The 21329-nt window shown below is 37.6% G+C and overlaps 2 protein-coding genes and 1 non-coding gene across 3 annotated transcripts; 1 reads left to right on the plus strand and 2 right to left on the minus strand.

Annotated features, from left to right (window-relative positions):
• Positions 1 to 390: 390 nt before the first annotated feature.
• Positions 391 to 1335, minus strand: LOC127238467 (vomeronasal type-1 receptor 4-like). The gene has a single exon (XM_051207085.1). The coding sequence runs from the start codon at positions 1333 to 1335 to the stop codon at positions 391 to 393; it is 945 nt and encodes a 314-aa protein (XP_051063042.1).
• Positions 1336 to 12360: 11025 nt separating this feature from the next.
• Positions 12361 to 13305, minus strand: LOC127238468 (vomeronasal type-1 receptor 4-like). Its single transcript, XM_051207086.1, has one exon. It carries the CDS (start codon positions 13303 to 13305, stop codon positions 12361 to 12363), a length of 945 nt encoding a protein of 314 aa, XP_051063043.1.
• Positions 13306 to 16216: 2911 nt separating this feature from the next.
• On the plus strand, positions 16217 to 16320 carry LOC127239049 (U6 spliceosomal RNA). The gene has a single exon (XR_007835951.1). It is a non-coding gene; the product is annotated as a U6 spliceosomal RNA (small nuclear RNA).
• The last annotated feature ends 5009 nt before the right edge of the window (positions 16321 to 21329 follow it).

The following is a 21329-nucleotide window of genomic DNA, read 5'->3' on the forward strand; positions in this document are numbered from 1 at the left end:
CAAGGGCCTCCTGATAAACAACTTCATGGATAGCCACTGTATCGGATTTCTTTGAAGTTAGACTTTAGGATCCATAACATTTCTGTGAAATAACAATGCACTCGGGAGGCCCTAGCAGATTGAAAGCCAGAAGAAGGTTGGCTTAGTACCATTTTTCTATCTCTTTTGAACATCGGCCAGACAAAGGGAAGCCTAGAAAGTGTAAATTGAAGAGTGAAATCATCCTCATACAGTGAGCTAATGGGGGCAAAATAAAACCAGCTCACAAAATTCTGAGTAATGTCATTTGCATTAATAGTTTGAAGACAAGGTACTTTATCCTTATCTTTTTGTACTGAATTGTGAGGGAGATGGTTGAGCAAACAATTGATACTCAAAAAATTATATAATTTACTTAGGAATACATGAGTTTACATTCCTCATCCAGAGAAAATCAAGTCTTGGTACCATGGAGTAATGATTCATAAGGAGAAAGGGTGCAAAACAAGGAAAACACAGAGAAGTGAGGTTAGTGATGTTCACAAGCCACCAACTGTGATTATACAAAAGAGCCATGCAGCCTTGTAAGATGGAGGAGAGAGTATAAAAAGCCAGAAAGGTACACACCAGGACCAGGATGTGACGCGTAGCTTTGGACTCAGGGAAGTTTCTCCTGGAACCATGAGTGCTACGGATGTGTTGAACCCTCTTCTTGTGTCTGTACAGAAAGACAATCATGCAGCCACTGGACCAGGCCACAAGCAAAGAAAACAGTATTTCAGGGCACACCACCAGAGCTGCATAGAGTGAGGCACTGATTTCATTCCACCTTAGAGTGGAGCAGTGTCCAAAATCTTGTTTTCTTGTCACATTATTACTATACCTTCTGAGAATTGGGTACAGAAAGAAAATTAAGTTTATCAAGATGTACAAGACCCAGAGGAGGCCGATGGAGCAGCCAATGTACTTAGAAGCTTTGGCTTTTGGGTCCTTACAACAGAATTCCTTGTGACTGATGATGATGGTCTGCAACACACTCAAAAGGCAGGTGGCACCAATAGACATACTGCGGCCAACTCTTTCAATGTACAAAAGTAATCTGCATTCAAAATCATTTAAAAACTGCTTCAACCCAAAAGCTGCCATTGTGTGGGGCACTCCTCTAGAGAGTACAATCAAGGTGTTGGCTGATATTAGATGGATGTGAATCAAATATATAGTCTTTAATTTGCATTCTCCATAATAGACCAAATAGTAGTAAAACAGAGAAAAATTTCCCAGAAGTCCAGTTGTAGTTTGTGAGAGGAAAGTTATTTTGATGGTCAGATTCCAGGAATGCATTCTTTTATTGAGCATGGTTTTCTTTAGCTAAGGGAAAAAACATTTCTCTGGTCAAAATGAGTGAAAAGTATTAATCATTCAAAATCTACAGAGAGGCTAAATCAGAATGTTCCTTAGAAATCAGAACTGCCATCTCATATTTGACTACATAACAAGAATTTCTCAAAGTTAATGACATAATAAATTATTTCTTATAATGTGTTCAACTGTAAGATGTCTAAGGCCTCATCATGTATATGTGGGTGGGTATTATGCCTTCAAAAACATAGAATAACTATCATTGTGGGCAATTTTATTTGCTCTGTTAGAAGTGATTGCAATAAGAGGCACTACCAGTCTATAGTCTATAGTCTAAGTCTATAGTCTAAGACTGAGAATATACAGCTATTTTCTAGTAATGGTATAAAACAAGACAATTCTAATGATTTGTACAAAACCCCAAAATGCCAAGTTGTAATGCATATTTCATGTAAAATTAAAAGCTGATTAAAGAAAAGTATATGAGATATTTTTATAGTGTAAATAACAAAATTTTTAAGAACAAATAATTTATTCAAATGATGGTTCAAGTAACAACTTGTATCTTATGTTAAGAGCTAAATTCTTATGCAAAGTCAGGTTAGGATTGTTCGAGCACTGGGGACATTCAGAGGAATGATATCACACAGAATCCACAGCAGAACAATAATAGGATAAATAAGTCAGCAGCAATTATAAGGAAAATGTTAATACCTGAAGAATGATGGCTAATGCAGAAATGTTCAGTATCCATGCTTGGGATAATTAGGGACCACTTAGAATTCCAGAGTGGAAATGGTAGAAAAAAGACAGTGGGTCAGATAGCCCATCAGAGGAGAGGAAGGAGATTCTTGGGGCACAATATTCTATTCCTTCAGGAAAATGTGCTGAAGCCTTCTTAAGTAGGGGGAGATCCCATTGAAGAAATATGCAGACGCGATTGTGAATTAGTACCAGGATGAACCAAGAGCCTCAGGAAGGGTGCCATTGCTACACTCACTATTTCAGCAAGTAGAGACGGTCATCTGGCATAATTATATTAGATTATGAAAAATATAAGACAATCTGGTGACGTTAGGAATGACCAGATAATAGCAATTTTTTTCTTATTTGTGAACTGGCAAAACATACTGCAGAAAATTAAAAGTATACTATTATGTGAAATAATACAAACCAAGAAGAACTAAGAGTATACCTTGTGTGTCAATGTTGTTTCTTAGTTTATAATATTTAATAGGTAAGATTATGTGGAAGATACTGTGTGTCAATTCCACAAAACAAGAATGGGACCCATAAGACACAAAAGAGAATTATAAAGAACTTCTATGAGAACATATTTTTAGCAAATGCTAATTTGCAATGAGCCCCTGGTTTCTGGTCAACCATCATCACTGGATACTCACTGGAAATCCTCTGGGATATTCTGTGGCAGGGCCACATTGCTTGGGAGATCCTTGAAGTATTTTTCTACAGAACTAGTCCCTCTGCAAGCTCAAGCATGGTGTCCTAGGTGTGGTTGATGTTGGGGTGCATCAACCCAAGTACTAACTTTGTGTCTGGGTGGTAGCTAGTTATGCTGGGAGACTGAAAGAACCTACATCATTTGATGTGGAGTCAACACCCATATACCTCTGCCCTCAAGACTGGTTTACACTAGTGTGTTCTGAGGTACTGAGCCATTCTTTAGAAGTGCAGGCATCAATTGTGACACAGTTTAAGGTAGATACTCTTCAACATGGGAAAAATGAAAACCCAACATCCCTGGAAGATTTTAAAAGTTCTACCTACCTGGGATTGTTAGCTTGCTGAAAGACTAGGAAAAATTCTAGGAAATTCATGACAGTTCATGTACTCTGCAACATCCATGAGGCTACTTAAATACCCTTCCACAATAATGAGAGTGATGTTTACCTTACATCCCTCCTAGAGCCTTCATCTAGTAGCTTATAGAAGCAAAAGCAGACACCCACAGCTAAGCACTGAGCTGAACTACTGGAATCCAGTTGTGGAGAGGGAGGAGTGATGAACAAAGGAGTCAAGACCAGGCTGGATAAACCCACAGAAACAGCCTACCTGGACAAGATTGATAGCTGGGAAACCAGCCTAAGACTGACCTCTGGAATGTGTGTGTCAGGAGGCCTGGGAAATCTATGCAGCCTTTGGTAATGGACCAGTATTTGTCCCTAGTAAACAAATGGATTTGGGGAGTCCATTCCACATAGAGGCATACTCCCTTTGCCTAGAAACACGGTGGGAAGATGGGGGATAATAGTTCCTGCTCCAAATGATAGGACACACTTTGAAGATCCCACATGGAAGACCTCACTCTCCCTGGGGAACAGAGAGATAATGGGATAGAGATTTAGTGGAGGGCAGGGGAGGAGTGGAGGGAGAGGGACCTGGAATTGACATGTAAAAAATGCTTGATTCTAATTTAAAGCAAAAAGAAAAAATTTACATGCTGAATTTATGGCAATTGATAAAAAAAAACTATCAAATGTTATTACATGTATTTTGTTATTGGCTGATTCGTCTTCTTAGTATTTCCATTTTAATAAACTTCTACTAATTTTCTATCAGTGTATTCTATGAGAACTTGTACTCCCACCTGAGAAGGACATGCTGGACATGGGGGAGTGCTCAAGTATGATTTCTGATATGCAGAGCCATGGATTCTATTCAGGAAATGTGGATGCCTGTCTTTGTTTTTATTTCCTTTGATTACATTTTTTACTATTAGAATTGTGAACTGAACATGTATCTATCGGTTGTCAGGCAATTGCTGCAGATGTAAGTTAGATAAAGATCCCTCTCGTGGTTTTTATAATCACTAAGAATGTTATATTCTGGACTGCCCAAGAGAATACCTCATAGAGGGAGTGCAGATAAATTTTCTTAGACTTGAAACTGAGAGTGAAGAAAACATTCACAGAAACAAGAAATAGCTCTTTGTAGCCATGAAACTAGCAAAATTTATACTCTATAGCAAGAAGCTAATCTGATATGTTTATACTAATAAAATTGTCATTTATATTTAATCATAAAAAATCCACAGTGAATACAGCAAGGACTGGAACATCAAAAAAGTTACAGAAACACAGCCACCTCAGTCTGTGCTTACAAAAACATGATGGATGGTGTCCAACATACTACACCCTTTATGCACATTGTTTTCCTCGCTTGATTTTGTTCACATTTTGGGTATCCCATTGTATGCTTGTGCTTTAAAATGTTTTCATTTCATGGGAATAGAGAGATGTCTCCGTGCTAAGGAAAAATGAAATGTGCTGCTGCCTCTGCTGCTGCAGTGAATCCCAGATTGGTTCCCAGCATTCACAGGGTGCCTTACCTGTGCCTGTAATTTCAATACAGGGGTTTCTGTCATTTTCCACTGGCCTTCAGAGGTATTGTCTTCTCCCAGTGTTCATATTTACATGAAGTTAAAACATACACTAACACAAAGTAAAGAAAAATATGTAACAAGTAAGTTGTTACTTTTACATAAAGGATTATCTCCTAAATCAACGTCAAATAACAATATGTATGCAATACGTATGATGGCATTGATCTCACTATGGTCTGAGCTGACAGAAAACTGTTCCCTCTCCCAGTTTTGTTTCAGAAGCACAGGATAGACCTGATAATTATGATGTCACCAAAATATGAATTGTCATTTTGGTGATGAAGGTTACAGTAGGTATGCAGAGGAATTATAAACACTATTAATTTGTACAACATATAAAATGAAACATTAATCTGTGATTAACGACTAATAGCATGAGGTGAACATTAAGTTCCAAAAACATTTCTTTCAAAACTCAGCATTTATTGACTCTTATTCATTATTATTTTATAAAACTGGGCGTCACTATGTAGCGATAACTATGTCAAAACTCACGATGTAGATCATGATGACCTCAAATTTGCAGGCATCTGCCTTCTTTGCAGAAAAAAAATGCTGTGATTAAAGTAATTTTACTACACATCTGGCTTGTTTGCTAATTCTTATATTAATGAGTGTATTATAATGAAATGTATAATGCATTTACACAAAGAAGAGGTATGTAAGATGATAAAGTGCAATGAGAAGAATGTAAAAAAAAACCTTTTAACATTGTCCAGTGTGAGCATTAAATATTGCCCAGTGTTAGTATTATCCATGCTAAGAGTTAATAAATATTTAGCTAAGAGGTATAACCCTGGCAGACTATCACCAGGCTCTGTCTTCCAATATCAATAATGGTAAACAGTGAGTGAAGGCAGCTATCAGGGTCTGATTAATATTAGAGTATGACTAAATCATTAGATCCTGGCTGCCATTGCCTGATACTCATACCCTTCCCAAGTTCAAGATGGAGAGGCTTCAAAACAGTCATTCTACCAAATGCTATTCACTATAGATTCAGTTACTGCTTCTGTAAGCAAAACATAAATGTAATATCACATATGAATGCTTTTTATTCCACAACCATAGTCACAACCTGATGTGCACCTTATATTTTCATTCTACTGTTTATTACTAAGACATGAAACCATAGTACAAAAAAAAACACAAATAATAATCCTGAAAATATAGTCTAAACATCATGGAAGCTGAGGTGAACATTGACTTATTAACAACACTCTTCAACACATTCAAAATTGAACTGAATTATTACTCTCTTACCAACAGTTACAATCAGAGTGGTACATACATTACAATAAGAAACAAGAATGGATACAAGGTTACAAAATCTTTGATCTTTCTAGCTGATCTTTTAGCTACGCAATTTATTCTTGTGCATTTTATCTGAACCATAGATCTGTTTCTATCCCAGATCCCATTACCAGACAAGAACACTTACCCAGGGCCCTCTTCTTTCCTAACTCTACCATTCAGACTGAAATATGCAGTACTCACATAGCTTCATATCTCTGAAGGTTGGTGCCCTCAGTGTGCAGATCCAAACGCATTAATAAGCATCACTGTGGGAGAGTTAGAACAAGGGTGATGTAGAGGTCTGTGACTCTGTGACCTCACCTCCCTCCAGATCTGCAATTTTCATTTCACCTTCAGTGAGAAGGACATTTCTAGTTGTTAATTAGCAAAGACATTTTAGAGCTCCCTGTGCATTTATCCAAAGGGATAAGGTGTTATGAAGTCACTGAGTTTCCATGATCCCTGAATGATGACTGGGTCTCCTGTACACGGTGGTACAAACTCTGAGGTCAGATTCATGTGAAAGAGAGTTAAGTCCCTCTGCCGCTTTGTACTCCACACTTCACTGACTTCTCCCAGGACAATCCACCATAGCTAATTTTTAGTTTTTTAACATTTATTACTTAAAATATTTGAGTGTTTTATACATGCATATGTGTTTTAATCAAGTCTAGAAATGATCGTCTTCCAGTTTCTTTCTTATTGACCCACTCCATATGATGTGTTCATAAAATAACCTAAATTTTTGTTTCATTTTACATTCCCACCACATTTCTTTCTCCTACCCATCCTCCCAACACCATTCACCTCTTCCTACCCTCCTTACCAGAGCCCTAGCTTAGTTCCAGTCCACTACTCTTCAATACTAATGGCTCCCATTGTAGAGTCAACATAGTCTGGCACATAGGGAGCCTGATTACTGTGACCTCATTGTATGGACACCTTGACAATTCGAGAAGATATGATCTCACAATTGTCGTCCTGTTTCCCTGGTTCTTATAGTGTTTTCTATCTCTCTTCTAATAAGATCTATACGCCTTAGATGACATTTCGGTATATACTTGTATCAGACCACACTGATAATTGAGTATAGAATTTAGTTACATTGAATTTCTATGTAATGGTTTGTATGTGTTGCTGGCCACAGTTGTTTGATGAAGGGTAAGGTCTATATTCTGTGGGAATATGGATAGATATTTACATTCTAATGATACTGAGCATTCTAGTTTAGTAAGGTGAGAGCAGAAGATTGTCCTCTAAAATTTGTGACAATGTGTTTAACATTTGTAAAAGACTCACTATGTCCCTGGTTAACACCAGTGCAGGAACAGCTCCATGGGTTCCAACATTGTGCATCTTTCTAGTTGTCAGGCATTAAACCTCAGTTTCCATGCTTTGCTATACTTGCTAATATTAAACATTGGAATTCAGAGTTCCATGATTTAAATTGCCTTCCCTCTTTTTATTCTTTTTTGTTCTATTCTGTTCTTTCATTTTATTATTTCTATAAGCAAACACATACTGAACTTCCATCTCTAATCATGGTAATAACAAAAGATGGATGTAAACATTAAAATTGATACCAACTCTTTTCAATGATATAATTACCAAAAGAGAAAAGTAAACATTGATGTAAGGCTCTTAGGAGAGTACATCGTGTGTGTGTGTGTGTGTGTGTGTGTGTGTGTGTGTGTGTGTGTGTGTACATGTGTATATTTTATTCAGCTGTGGAGAAAAAATATTAAATGACAAAATTCCAGAAAAATGGATTTAGCTTGGAAAACTAGCATTTGTTTTCAATCATAAGTTCATCCTGCCCTATGACTGGTAGATATGGTTAGTAAATAAAGAAATTGTACAGCCAGCTATAAATGCTCCATACCTCTGCTTCTTTGGTATATTGAGAGGATATATTATCTATCCAGTTACTATGGTCCTCTGGATTTTACAACATTTCCATTCTTAGATCCTTTTTGTTCTGAGGCTTACTTGTAAGGCATGTGAAGAACATGTATGAAATTTTGCTAGGCACATGAGAATCAGATATTCTATGAATTTTGACCAGTTGTGGACTGCTGCAATAGTCTCTTCCTTCTCGGTTCTATGCTGATGCTGGCTCAGTTCTACTCTTACCTGTGGGTATCTGAATATGTATATAGAATAGAGTAGTAAATTATGTTTGTTTGGGAAGATAGAAATAGTTTCTCTTCTTGGTTAATGGTGTTTTCAGCCATTAGCCTTATATACAGAAGCAGGTACGGAATGTTTCCTCTTGAGCCAGCCTTAAATTGATTCATGAAATTTTAAGAACATGATTTTCACAAAAGTCCTAAACAGTGATAATGGCAGTTGGTGTTACAACATGGACAGGAAATCTGACAAGTCTCCACTTCTGGATGGAAAGGTACTAGTAATAAATGAACTGAGATAAAGGAAAATAACTCTTCTCTAAGGATTGGTTATCTTATACCATGTGGTCAGGTCTAAATATTTGTACATATTGTTGACAATAGTGAATTTAGAAGAGTATAAATGTGTATCTAATTTTCATTATTTTAAAATAAACACATTTAATATTCATAATTATAAATGTAATTAAAAGAAACTATGATATTGAAAGACAGTTGAGGGACAAGGGAGGAGTTATCCTCGCTTGAGAATGAGCATAGTTTGGCATCCCTCTGAAGTTAGGTCTTCTTTCTTATAGCACAAAATAATGAGACTCATCATACATGATCAATAAGAAAGACAGGCTCAGACAATATTACACCATCTAGAAACCCCCTGTGCATGTTGATAGCTATTACTGTGCTTATATTGGTGCATGGGTGGGACCTAGTTTAGACTAAATATTATTATTGTCATGAGCTCCCAGAGAAATGATGAGTACTTTGAAATATTTATTGATATCTAGGACAAGAAAAGTTCAGACATTCAAAGGACCAATGTGAAAGCATTCTCTGTATCCACCGTCATTCTACTACTGTTTCAGAAACCCAAGACACCTCATCATACCACACTAGTCTCTATTACATCTCTTTTCCACACTGGAAAATCTGAGTAACTCTGTGTTTTCATTAGTTTACATTCCTTAGCTGTTACTTCCCTAGACTGCAGTGCATTGTCATTGACCTGTGTCTTCCATCCTCTTCTGTGCATCCTCCAGATCCAAATATCTTATAATGAACACTATGTCTTTTGTATTTGAATCAAATTTATTCACTCCTCAAGTTTTAGCCATTTTCAGCTCCTCTATGACACTAATACATATTCCTGACTTCTAGAGTCTATGTCATTTTGTGGAACAAGTTTATCCAACTGAAATATGTACTTGTCTAGTATTCCCTAGAATTCTTCAGACTTTTGCTCATTTTTCTTCTCTTGTTGTGTATTTATCCTTCCCCCTTCTCCTTTTATTAATATGGCTCAAATAGTAAGTGCCTTGGAAAGACCCACAGAAGGCGTGGACCCTCACGCCCTGACTCAGGAAAGGCGCCCCCCCAAATCACTCACGAGAAGTGGTCTTGATGCAAAAGCATGAGTTCTTTTATATTCCAGTGCACTGGGTTCCACAGCCATACTCCACGTGGGGTAGAGGACTGGGAACCCTGGGTACAGGGTTTAGACAGCTTTTATAGGATTACAACAAAGCCTGTGCATCATAAACCAATCATCTCACAGCATCCAGTGCGGACTAATTAATTTGAACTATCCAAGCCTGCGCTTAGCCCAGGACGCCTGCTTTTGCTAGGGCTTCTGGGTAGTGTGACAAGGCTCGTTTCCTGTGTTCACTCACTCACAGGTACTGTCGTAAACAGCCCTGTCATAAACAATCAAGAATGTGACCTTTTGCCTACTCACTGCTGGGGTGCACGGTCTAGGTAGAGTTAGGCTAAATTTTTCCATCCTTACACTTTCCAAAGACATGAGATTTGCAAGTTATATCTCAACTATGGTAGCATTTAAAGAAATTATGCATACCTTTGAAGGTTAAAAATACCTGGAGGTGGTCAGTAAGTTTATGATTCCACTGAAGAATATACATGGATCCTAATCCCTGCCTGTAGTACTATGTTGCCTTTATAATTGCTAAGCAATTTTACTTGCATCTATAGTCACTTCATGGCATTTTTGATAAAAGAGTGCTGGACTTTGTTGAAAGAATTTGTGACATCAGACTTGGAAAATTGAATATTCCCATTGAATTAAACCCTGTGTAAGAGCCAGGGGCATGGATACCACCAGGAGAACAAGGATCTCTGAATCAACTGAACAAAGATTTTATGCAACCACAGAGACTGAAGCAACAAGCCTGGGGACTGCAAGGTTCTTCACCTCATCTCAGGCATATATATTACAGAGATCAGTTTAGTAGTTTTTGAGACTCTTGATTATATGAATGAGTGGGACCCTGATGCTTGTGCCTTTTCTTGGGATCTTTTCTTTTCTTTGGTTGGTTTGTTTTGTCTGATCTTGATGGGATTTTTATCTCTATATTTTATCTTATGCAATGTTGTTATGACTTAGAAGCCAGTTCTTTCCTAATGACAGAAAGGAAGTCAATCAGCATGGAAAGGGAGGTGGAGAGGAATTCTGAGGACTAAGTAAAGAGAAGATGTAATCATGGAATATTATACAAGAAAAGAATCTTTTCTTAATGGAAGAAAGAAAAGAAATAAACTTTAATGGCATCTATCAATATAATCAAATGATATCTCTCTATGTGTCCATCAGGATGGACTATATTTGGGGCTGGCTAAGTTGAGTCATACACACTTCTCTGAATAAATTGTGATGCCATTTCAATTTATGCTAAAATCATTTTATTTTAATGAACACAAAAACAAAAGACTTAAAGAGATATAATGAAATAATCACTCAGAATAACACTTGCCCGGGTCCAAAATCAGTTTATTTCAATTTAGATCTATATAATTCAGAGATCTACGCTGAAGCCATGTTGCTTTGCTCATGCTTTTACACTGCCACTACCAATTACATTTTTATGCCCTTGTCAACCACAGGATAAAAACATGGCAGAGTATAGAAAAAAATAATTAATTAGATATGTTCTCCCATAACTCATGGATTCTTTTATCAGCCATTGCCTAACATTAACTTTCTTCATCTCCTGTCTAAATCTTAAACTAAATTTATACTCACCTATTTGCACATGAAGATTCACACCTTATAGGAAAGGATCTGATTATGGAAGATGTGATTATATTGAGATTGTAAGACATGCCTTAATATTATTCATTTTAATTTAATTCCATCCATTTTCCTGCTCGTTTTGTGATGTCATCTGTCACTATAGTTTGATAATATTCCATTTTATATTAAACACAAAATTGAATATGGATTTATCTATTTATGGATATAAATGTAGGCTAATTTTTCATGCTACAGTAAGTAGAGTAGCCAAAAACATGGATGGGCATAAATCCCTATCAAAATAAATGGAGATTTCTAGGTATATTCCCATGAGTATAACAGTTGGATCACATAGTAGTTCTATTTTTAGTTTTTCAAGGAACCTCAAAGCTCATCCCATTATGAATGTAACAAATGTCTTCCAAACTTTTCTGATGAAGTCCACATTACACTGTTGCCAAACCAGAAAACAACACAAGAATAAAAAGGAAATTCACAGACTAATCTCCCTGATGAACATGGATATACAGTTTCTAAATAAATATTGGCAAACAAAAATCAAATAACATTGAAACCATCATTCATTTCCAATCCATTTGTATATGAGGTATAGATACTGATAATAGTTTTTCATGTAGTGTCCTGGGAAGATGCTCTGTTCTGAGATGTTATTGAAGACTGTTACTACAAACTTCCAAGCAAACTAATCTGATTGTCTCTGTTGGATCTGCAAGTTGCATATGTAGGATGTATTAGCTGTAGAAGTTCCCTGGTACTGCTGAAAATTAGAACAGTTGTAAAGAGACAAGGGCCTCCTGACCCACGACTTCATAGACATCCACTGAATCTGTTTTCTTTGAAGTTAGATCCACAAACTGTCTCTGAAATAACAATGCAAAAAGGATGCCCTGGCAGAAGGAAATCTGAAAGAAGGTTGGCTTGAAAACATTTGGTTATCTCTTTTATGCTTCAGCTGCATAAAGGGAATCCATGAAAGTGTAAGTTGAAGAGTGAAATCATCCCCATACAGTGGAATAAGCTAATGTGGGCAGCTAATAAAAAAAGCTGACAAAATTCTGAGTCATGTCATTTGCATTAATAGTTAGAGACACCATGTCTATAACTTTTGTACTGAATTGTGAAGGAGATGGTTGAGTAAACCAATACATTTACTTAAGGAAAAGAGAGTTTACATTCCTCATCCAGTAAAAACTGCATCTTGGAACCATAGAGCAAGGATTCATAAGGACAAAGGGTCCAAAACAAGAAAAACACAAGGAAGTGAGGTTAGTGATGTTCACAAGCCACCAACTATGATTATGCAAAAGAGCCAAGCAGCCTTGTAGAATGGAGGAGAGAGTATAAAAAGCCAGAAAGGTACACACCAGGATGAGGATGCTATGGGTGGCTTTGGACTCAGGGAAGTTTCTCCTGAAACCACAAGTGCTACGGATGTGTTGAACCCTCTTCTTGTGTCTGTAAAGAACGACAATCATGTAGCCACTAGACCAGGCCATGAGCAAAGAAAATAATATTTCAGGGCACACCACCAATACTGCATAGAGTGAGTCAAAGATTTCATTCCGCCCTTGAGTGGAGCAGTATCCATTATCTCGTATTCTTGTCACATTATTACTATACCATTTGAAAATTGGGTGCACAAGGAAAATGAAATGTAACAAAATGTGCACGACCCAGAGGAGGCCAATGGAGCAGCCAATGTACTTAGAAGCTTTGGCTTTTGGATCCTTACAACAGAATTCCTTGTGACTGATGATGATGGTCTGCAAGACACTCAAAAGGCAGATGGTGCCAATGGACATACTGCGGCCAACTCTTTCAATGTACAAAAGTAATCTGCATCCAAATTCATTTAAAAATTGCTTCAAACCAAAAGCTGCCATTGTGTGGGGCACTCCTCTAGAGAGTACAATCAAGGTGTTGGCTGATATTAGGTGGATGTGAATCAAATATATAGTTTTTAATTTGCATTCTCTATAATAGGCTAGATAGTAGTAAAACAGAGAGAAATTTCCCACAATTCCAGTTGTAGTTAATGAGAATAAAATTATTGTGTTGGTCAGATTCCAGAAATATATTCTGTTACTTAGCATGGTTTTCTTTAGATAAGGGAAAAGGGTATTTCTTTGGTCAAAATGAGTGAAAAGTATTAATAAGTCAAGATCTACAGATAGGCTGAATCAGAATGTTACTTATAGCTCAGAACTACCATGTCAGACCTAACTACATAACAAGAATTTCTCAAAGTTAATGACATCATAAAGTATTACTTATAGCGCATTCAACTATAAGATGGCTAAGACCTCATCATGCACATGTGAATGGGTATTATGCCTTCATCAACATATGATATATAGTATTGTGGGCAATTTTATTTGGCCTGTTAGAGGCAATTAGAAGAAGGGGCACTACCAACAAGCATAGTCTAAGACTGTGAGAATACAGCTATTTTCTAGCAATTTCAATGACTTTTACAAAATCCAAAAAATACCACTTCTTAATGTATATTTCATGTAAAATTGAAAGTTGATTAAGGAAAAGTATATGAGGTCATTCAAGATACTTTTATAGTTGTATATAAGAAAATGTTTATTAAGAGCATAAAATGCATTCAAATGATGGTTCAAATAACAATTTGTATCTTATGCTAAGAGTTAAGCTCTTATGCAAAGTTGCACCACATAGACACATACATAGACATATGAGCACTCAGGTTAGGACTGTTCGAGCATTCAGAGGAATGATATCACACAGAATACTCAGCAGAACAATAATAGGAAAAATAAGTCAGCAGCAATGGCAAGGAAAATGTTACCATCTGAAGAATGATGGCTAATGCAGAAATGTTCAGTATCTCTGTTGACATTATGCTTTGGATAATTAGGGACCACTCAGAATTCCAGAGTGGAAACGGTAGAAAAAAGGCAGTGGGTCAGATAGCCCATCAGAGGAGAGGAAGAAGACTCTCAGGGCACAATATTCTATTCCTTCAGGAGAATGTGTCTGAAGCCTTCTTAAGTAGGGGGAGATCCCATTGAAGAAATATGCAGTACCAGGATGAACCAAGAGCCTCAGGAAGGGTGCCATTTTTCCACTTCACAATTCTGCCATGTAGAGACAATCATCTGGCATAATTATCTTGGATTATGAAAAATATAAGACAATCTGGTGATGTTAGGAATGACCAGACAATAGCAATTTTTTATTATTCGTGAACTGGCAAGACACCCAAGTAAATGGCTACAGCAGAAAATTAAAAATATTCTCTTATGTGAAGTAACACAAACTGAGAAGAACCAAGAATGTACTTTGTGTGTCGATGTTGTTTCTTGGCTCATAATTTTTGATTTGTAAGATTACGTGGAAGTTAGTGTGTGCCAAGGCCACAAACCCAGAATGGGAGCCATAAGACACATAAGAGGATTAAAAAGAGCCTCTATGAGAACTTTTCTTTTAAGCAAATGTTCATTGCAATGAGTCACTGGTCTGGTTAAAGGCTTCTGGATTCTGGTAAAACAACATCACTGAATACTCACTTTAATTGCTCTGTGATATGCTGTGGCAGGCCCACATGGCTGGGAGATCCTCTGATTATTTTTTTCCCACAGGACTAGTCCCTTTGCAAGGTCAAGCATGGGGTCCTAGATGTGGAAAATGTTGTGGTTCATCAAACCAAATACTGGCTTTGCGTCTGGGCGGTAGCTGTTTATTCTGGGGACTGGAAGAACCCACATCAGTTGAGTTGGAGACAACATCCTTATATCTCTGCCTCAAGGTTAGTTTACACTAGTGTGTGCTGAGGTGTTCAGCATTCTTTTAGAAGTACGGAGGTCAGTTGTGACACAGTTTAAAACAGACACTATTCAACAGAGGGAAAAGGAAAACCCAACATCCTGGGAAGCTTTTAAAAATTCTATTAACCTAGGATCTTTAACTTGCTGAGAATCTAAAAAAAAAAATTCTAGGAAATTAATGATGATTCACCTACCCTGCCACATCTGGGAGGAAGGAAAAAAATACAATTATTGACAAATGCTTCATTTTAAGAGCAGTTGACAATGAATAGGGGGTATCAATTCTACTTGCTTGACAACTGAATATTTGTGTATCTACCTGGGTCTGTTGTTGTGAAATAAGAAGCAATGTTAAACAAAAGAAACAGGGATGAGAGTCAACTACAATGTGAGACCTCTTCTATGCTTAGGTGTGTGAGGTCATTGAGTAAAATCTACTTATGTACATTTGTCTTTATAATTATAGCATCCTGCACAGGAAGAGTGTAAGGACAAGGTTATACCCATTGATATCCTTTATCTTCACATGAAAATATTCTCTTTTCAAAATTGTGTAAAGATTTAAATGAATAATGAGAAATATAATTTTATGAGTTAAATATAGTTTTTACATGTGGAAAATGTTGATGACAATATATGAGTCACTGCTATATTCTCAGTTTGTCACCTTCTTCAATAGTTAAAACTGCATGATCTAGACAATACCATTATTTCCACTGTCAAGGACTGAACTAAAAATTACAAGAGCATGGGACACTTTAAATACAAAAACTGCTTAGAAACACAGTTTAGATCATTGGGATCTCCTGGCATGACAGCTGCAGGCAAGTAAACTTGATCCCAGTGAATAGAGTAGTACACAGTCTGCTGACATCTCTGTATTAGTCAAGCAGCTGCTCAAGAAAGAGATGAGAACAGAGCCCTGTCTCAGGCCGGGCTTCCACTTGCCCTCTTTGGGATCACCTGTTCTGGTAGCTGCAAGCAGGTAAACTCGCTCCCAGTGGATCGACCCACCACAACCCATCCCAACCCTCTGACAGAGGGAGTCTCTCAGACCTGTCTACATTCATCATGATACCCATCATAGTATTGGACCTGCTTGTAGCCAGAAGAAGAGAGACTTGGACCTGTACCCACCAGGAGAGGAAGAGACCCTACATGCACCCACTGGAAGAAGGAATAAGAGACAATAATAAAAGAACACATTTAAGTGCTCCCTTTCGCAGCACATATACTAAAATTAGAAATATACAGAGATTAGCATGTCCCCTGCACAAGGAGGACATGCAAATTCATGAAGCATTACATATATTTCCATCCTTCTGCTGCATACAAGAAACACATCTAAGCTTCAAACACAGATAGTACATCAGGGTAAAGGGTTGGGAAAAGATCTGCCAATCAAATGGACCCAAGAAGCAAGCAGGTATGGCTATCCTAATATCTAACAAAATAGACTTCAAACTAAAATTAAACAAAAGAGATGAAGATGGTCATTTCGTATTCATCACAGAAGAAATCCATCAGCACAAAGTCTCAATTCTGAATGCCTATGCCCCAAACACAAAGGCACACATATTCATAAAAGAAATGCTAATAAAACTCAAAGTTCACTTAAAACCTCACACATTTATAGTGGGAGACTTCACCACTAGACAGGACCACCAGTCAGAAACTTAACAAAGAAACAAAAGAACTAACAGAAGTTATGTCTCAATAGGGCTTAACAAACATCTATAGGACATTCCATCCAAACACAAAAGAATATAACTTCTTTTCAACTCCACATGGAACCTTCTATAAAATCAACCACATACTAGGTGGCATAACAAACCTCAACAGATACCAAAAAAAAAAAAAATGGAATATTCCCCTGTATCTTATCAGACCACCATGCTTTAAAGTTGGAATTAGACAACAACACAAATCCCAGAAAACCTACAAACTCATGGAAACTGAACAATGTGCAATTGCACCATTCCTGGGTCAAAGAAGAAATAAAAAAAGAAATTAAGGACTTCCTAAAATTCAAAGAGAATGAGGACACAACATATCCGAATTTATGAGACACCTTGAAAGCAGTGCTATGAGGGAAGTTCATTGCACTAAGTGTCCATATGAAGAAAATAGAGGATAGTCACATTAGAGTATTAACAGCACAACTGAAAGCCTTAGAACAAAAAGGAGCAAACTCACCCCGGAGGAGTAGATGCCAGGAAATAATCAACTTGAGGGCTGAAATCAATAAAGTAGAAACCAGGAAAACAATACAAAAAAAATCAATGCAACAAAGAGTTGGTTTTTTCAAGAAAATCAACAAGATAGACAAAGCTTTATCCAAACTAACCAAAAAGCAGAGAGAGAATATGCAAATTAACAAAATCAGAAAACAATAAACACAGAGGAAATCCAGACAATTTTCAGATAATACTTTGAAACCCTGTACTCCACAAAATTTGAAAATTCAAAGAAAATGTACAAATTTCAGGATAACTATCACTTACCAAAATTAAATCAAGAACACACAAACAACTTAAATAGACCTATAACTCTAATGAAATAAAAGCAATCATAGAAAGCCTTACAACCACAAACAGCCCAGGGCCAGATGGATTTGGTGCAGAATTCCATCAGAAATTCAAGGAAGAGCTAATACCAATACTCTTCAAATGTTCCACAAACAACACAAAATATCTTGGGGTAACACTTACAAAACAAGTGAAAGACCTATATAATAAGAACTTTGTATCTGTAAAGAAAGAAATTAAAGAAGATTCCAGAAAATGTAAAGATCCCCCATGCTCTTGGATAGGTAGGATAAACATAGTAAAAATGGCAATCTTGCCAAAAGCAATCTACAGATTCAATGTAATCTCCATTAAAATCCCACCACAATTCTTCACTGACCTTAAAAGGATAATGATTAACTTTATACGGAAAAAGAAATGACCCAGGATAGCCCAAACAACACTGCACAATAAAAGAACTTCAGGAGGTATCACCATCCCTGACTTTAAGCTCTACTACAGAGCTATAGTCCTGAAAACAGCCTGGTATTGGCACAAAAATAGACAAGTAGACCAATGGAATCAAATTGAAAATCTTGATATTAACCCACACACCTAGGAACACTTGGTTTTTGACAAAACAGCTAAAAGTATACAATGAGGGGAGGAAAGCATCTTCAACAGATGGTGCTGGCACAACTGTATGATGGTGAGTAGAAGACTGCAGATAGACTCATGTCTATTGCCAAGCACAAAACTCAAATCCAAATGGATCAAAACCTGAACATAAATCCAGCTGAAGAACCTCTTAGAAGAGAAAGTGGGAAGTATGCTTGAACAAATTGGTATAGGAGACTGCTTCCTGAACATAACTCCAGTAGCACAGACTCTGACATTGACAATTAATAAATGGGACCTCCTCAAGCTGAGAAGCTTCTGTAAGGCAAAGAACACAGTAGACAAGACCAAATGGCAGCACACAGACTGGGAAAAGATTTTCACCAATCCTACATCTGACAAAGGACTGATACAAAGAACTCAAGAAACTAGTCACCAAAACAACAAATAACCCTATTAAAAACGAGCAAAGGATCACCAGCCTATAATTCACACCACCAGAGGAACTAGGATACAAGGTAGATTCTAAGAGATTCATATAAAGTCCCTCACAGAAGGAGGAAGGGACAGATTTTCCAGAGCACATGGGGAGTGAGGGGGCAGCGAGGGGAGAGGGAACTAGGAACAAAAGAAGGGGAGGAGAGGAAAGCACGTGGGACTAGGAAGATTGAGTCAGGAGAGGAATAGAAGACAGAAAAGAGAGAGGGAGAAGAAGAAGGAGGAGAGAGAGAGGGGAGAGAGAGAGAGAGAGAGAGAGAGAGAGAGAGAGAGAGAGAGAGAGAGAGAGAGAATGCAAAAGAGGGAGTCTTTTTGGATTGAAGAGAACAGTGAACCTAAAGAAATGTCCAGATACCTACAAGACTGACTCCAACTAACAATTTGGACAACAGTGGAAAGGCTACCATAAATGTCCTTCCCTGATAATGAGACCAACGACTAACTTATCCACCATCATGGAGCTCTTATCTAGTACTTGTTGGAAGCAGAAGCAAACACCCATAACTAAACACTGAGCCGAACTAGAATCCAGATGCAGAGAGAGAGAGGACAAGACCAGGCTGCAGAAACACATAGAGACAGCTGACCTGAAAAAGGAGTAGCTAACGGGCCCCCAGACTGATAGCTGGGAATCCAGCATGGGACTGACTCAGACCCCGTGAATATGGGTCTCATCTAGAAGGACTGAGCAGGCTAAGGGACCTCAGACAGTGGAAATATGAAGTATTCCTGATGCACAAAAGGACCTTGCGGACACATCCCCCATGGAAGGATACCCAGTTAACCTAGAGACAGGAGTGAAGTCCTAGTCCCTACCTCAAATGACTTGATAGATTTAGATGACCCCTCCTGGACAGCATCACTCTACATGTGGAGTTGGGGGGGGGTTGGATGGGAGGGTGGTCAGGATACATGTGAGGGGGGAGAGATAAAGAGGGACGGAGGAAGGGAGAGGAAACAGGGATGATAAAAAGAACATAAAAATATGTAACAAAAAAGTTTTCACTTTTACATAATGTATTATCTCCTAAGTCAATATCAAATCACAGTACTTCTGAGGGGATTGGTCTCTGTGTGCTCCGACCTCATATGTGCATCTTATATTTTCACTCTACTGTTCACTAAGATGTGAAACCATAGTACAAAATGTCCAATAGTAATCCTGAAGATATAGTCTACACATTACATAAGCTAAGGTGAATTATCATATTGATTGGTTCCCAACAGTCTTCAACCCATTCAAAATTGGGCTGAATTATCCCTCTCTTACCAACAGTCACAATCAGCGGGGGACATATATTACAATAAGAAACAACAATGGATACAAGGTTAGGAAATCTTTGAACTTTCTAGCTCATCTTTCAGCTATGCAATTTATTCTTGTGCATTTTATCTAATCCATGGATCTGTTTCTATCCCTGAGCCCATTACCAGATCTGAACCCTTATGCAGACCTCTATTCCTTCCTAAATCTACCATTCAGGCTGAAATACACAGTACTCACATAGCTTCATATCTCTGAAGGTTGGTGCCCTCAGTGTGCAGAGCCAAATGCATTAATAAGCATCACTGTGGGAGAGTTAGAACAAGGGTGATGTAGAGGTCTGTGACTCTGTGACCTTACCTCCCTCCAGATCTGCAATTTTCATTTCACCTTCAGTGAGAATGACAGCGCTAGCTGTGGGAGACTAGATAATAAATGAAACATTTCTAGTTGTTAATTAGCAAAGACATTTTAGAGCTCCTTGTGCATTTATCCAAAGGGATAAGGTGTTATGAAGTCACTGAGTTTCCATGATCCCTGAATGATGACTGGGTCTCCTAGCATGGGTACACACTCTGAGGTCAGATTCATGTGAAAGAGAGTTAAGTCCCTTTCTGACTTCTCCCAGGACAATCCACCATAGTTAATTTTTAGTTTTTTTTAACATTTATTACTTAAAATATTTGAGTGTTTTATACATGCATAAGTGTTTTAATCAAATCTAGAATTAATTATCTTCTTCTAATGTCTTTCTTATTGACCCACTCTATGATGTGTTCATAAAATAACCTAAATTTTAATATTCTTTTCATTTTTATTTTTTGTTTCATTTTACATTCCCACCACATTTCTCTCTCCCACCCTCCCTCCCAACACCACTTACCTCTAGCCCAGGCCCTGTTCACTCACCCTCATTGCTAATGGCTCCCATGTGGAGTCAATATAATCTGACAGAATAGATTGGGCCAGGACCAGGCCTGCCTTCATTAGTTGTCTTATTGCTCTAGGTAAAAAATTCAGTACTATGTTGAATAGATAAGGAGAGAGTGGGAAGCCTTGTCCTGATCCAGATTTTAATGAAATCACTTTGAATTTCTCCAAATTTTATTTGAAGTGGTGGTTGGCTTGCTGTACACTGGTTTTATCATGTTTATGTATGTTCCTTGCGTACTTGATCTGTCAAAGTCCTTTACTATGAAGGGGTACTAGGTTTTATTGAAGGCTTTTTCAGCATCTATTGAGATGGTAATGGGGTTTTTTTCATTCAATTTGTTTATATGGTAGATTACATTGTGCAATTTCTGTACATTGAACCAACCCTACATCTCTGGGATGAAGCCATCTTGATCATGGTGGGGATGATAATTTTGGTAACTGCTTGGATTCAATTTGCCAGTATTTGATCGAATATTTTTGTTGGCTTTTTTATTAAATAT

The sequence above is a fragment of the Phodopus roborovskii genome, unplaced genomic scaffold (assembly GCF_943737965.1).
Source record: "Phodopus roborovskii unplaced genomic scaffold, PHOROB, whole genome shotgun sequence".
In the NCBI taxonomy this organism is placed as follows: Eukaryota; Metazoa; Chordata; class Mammalia; order Rodentia; family Cricetidae; genus Phodopus; species Phodopus roborovskii.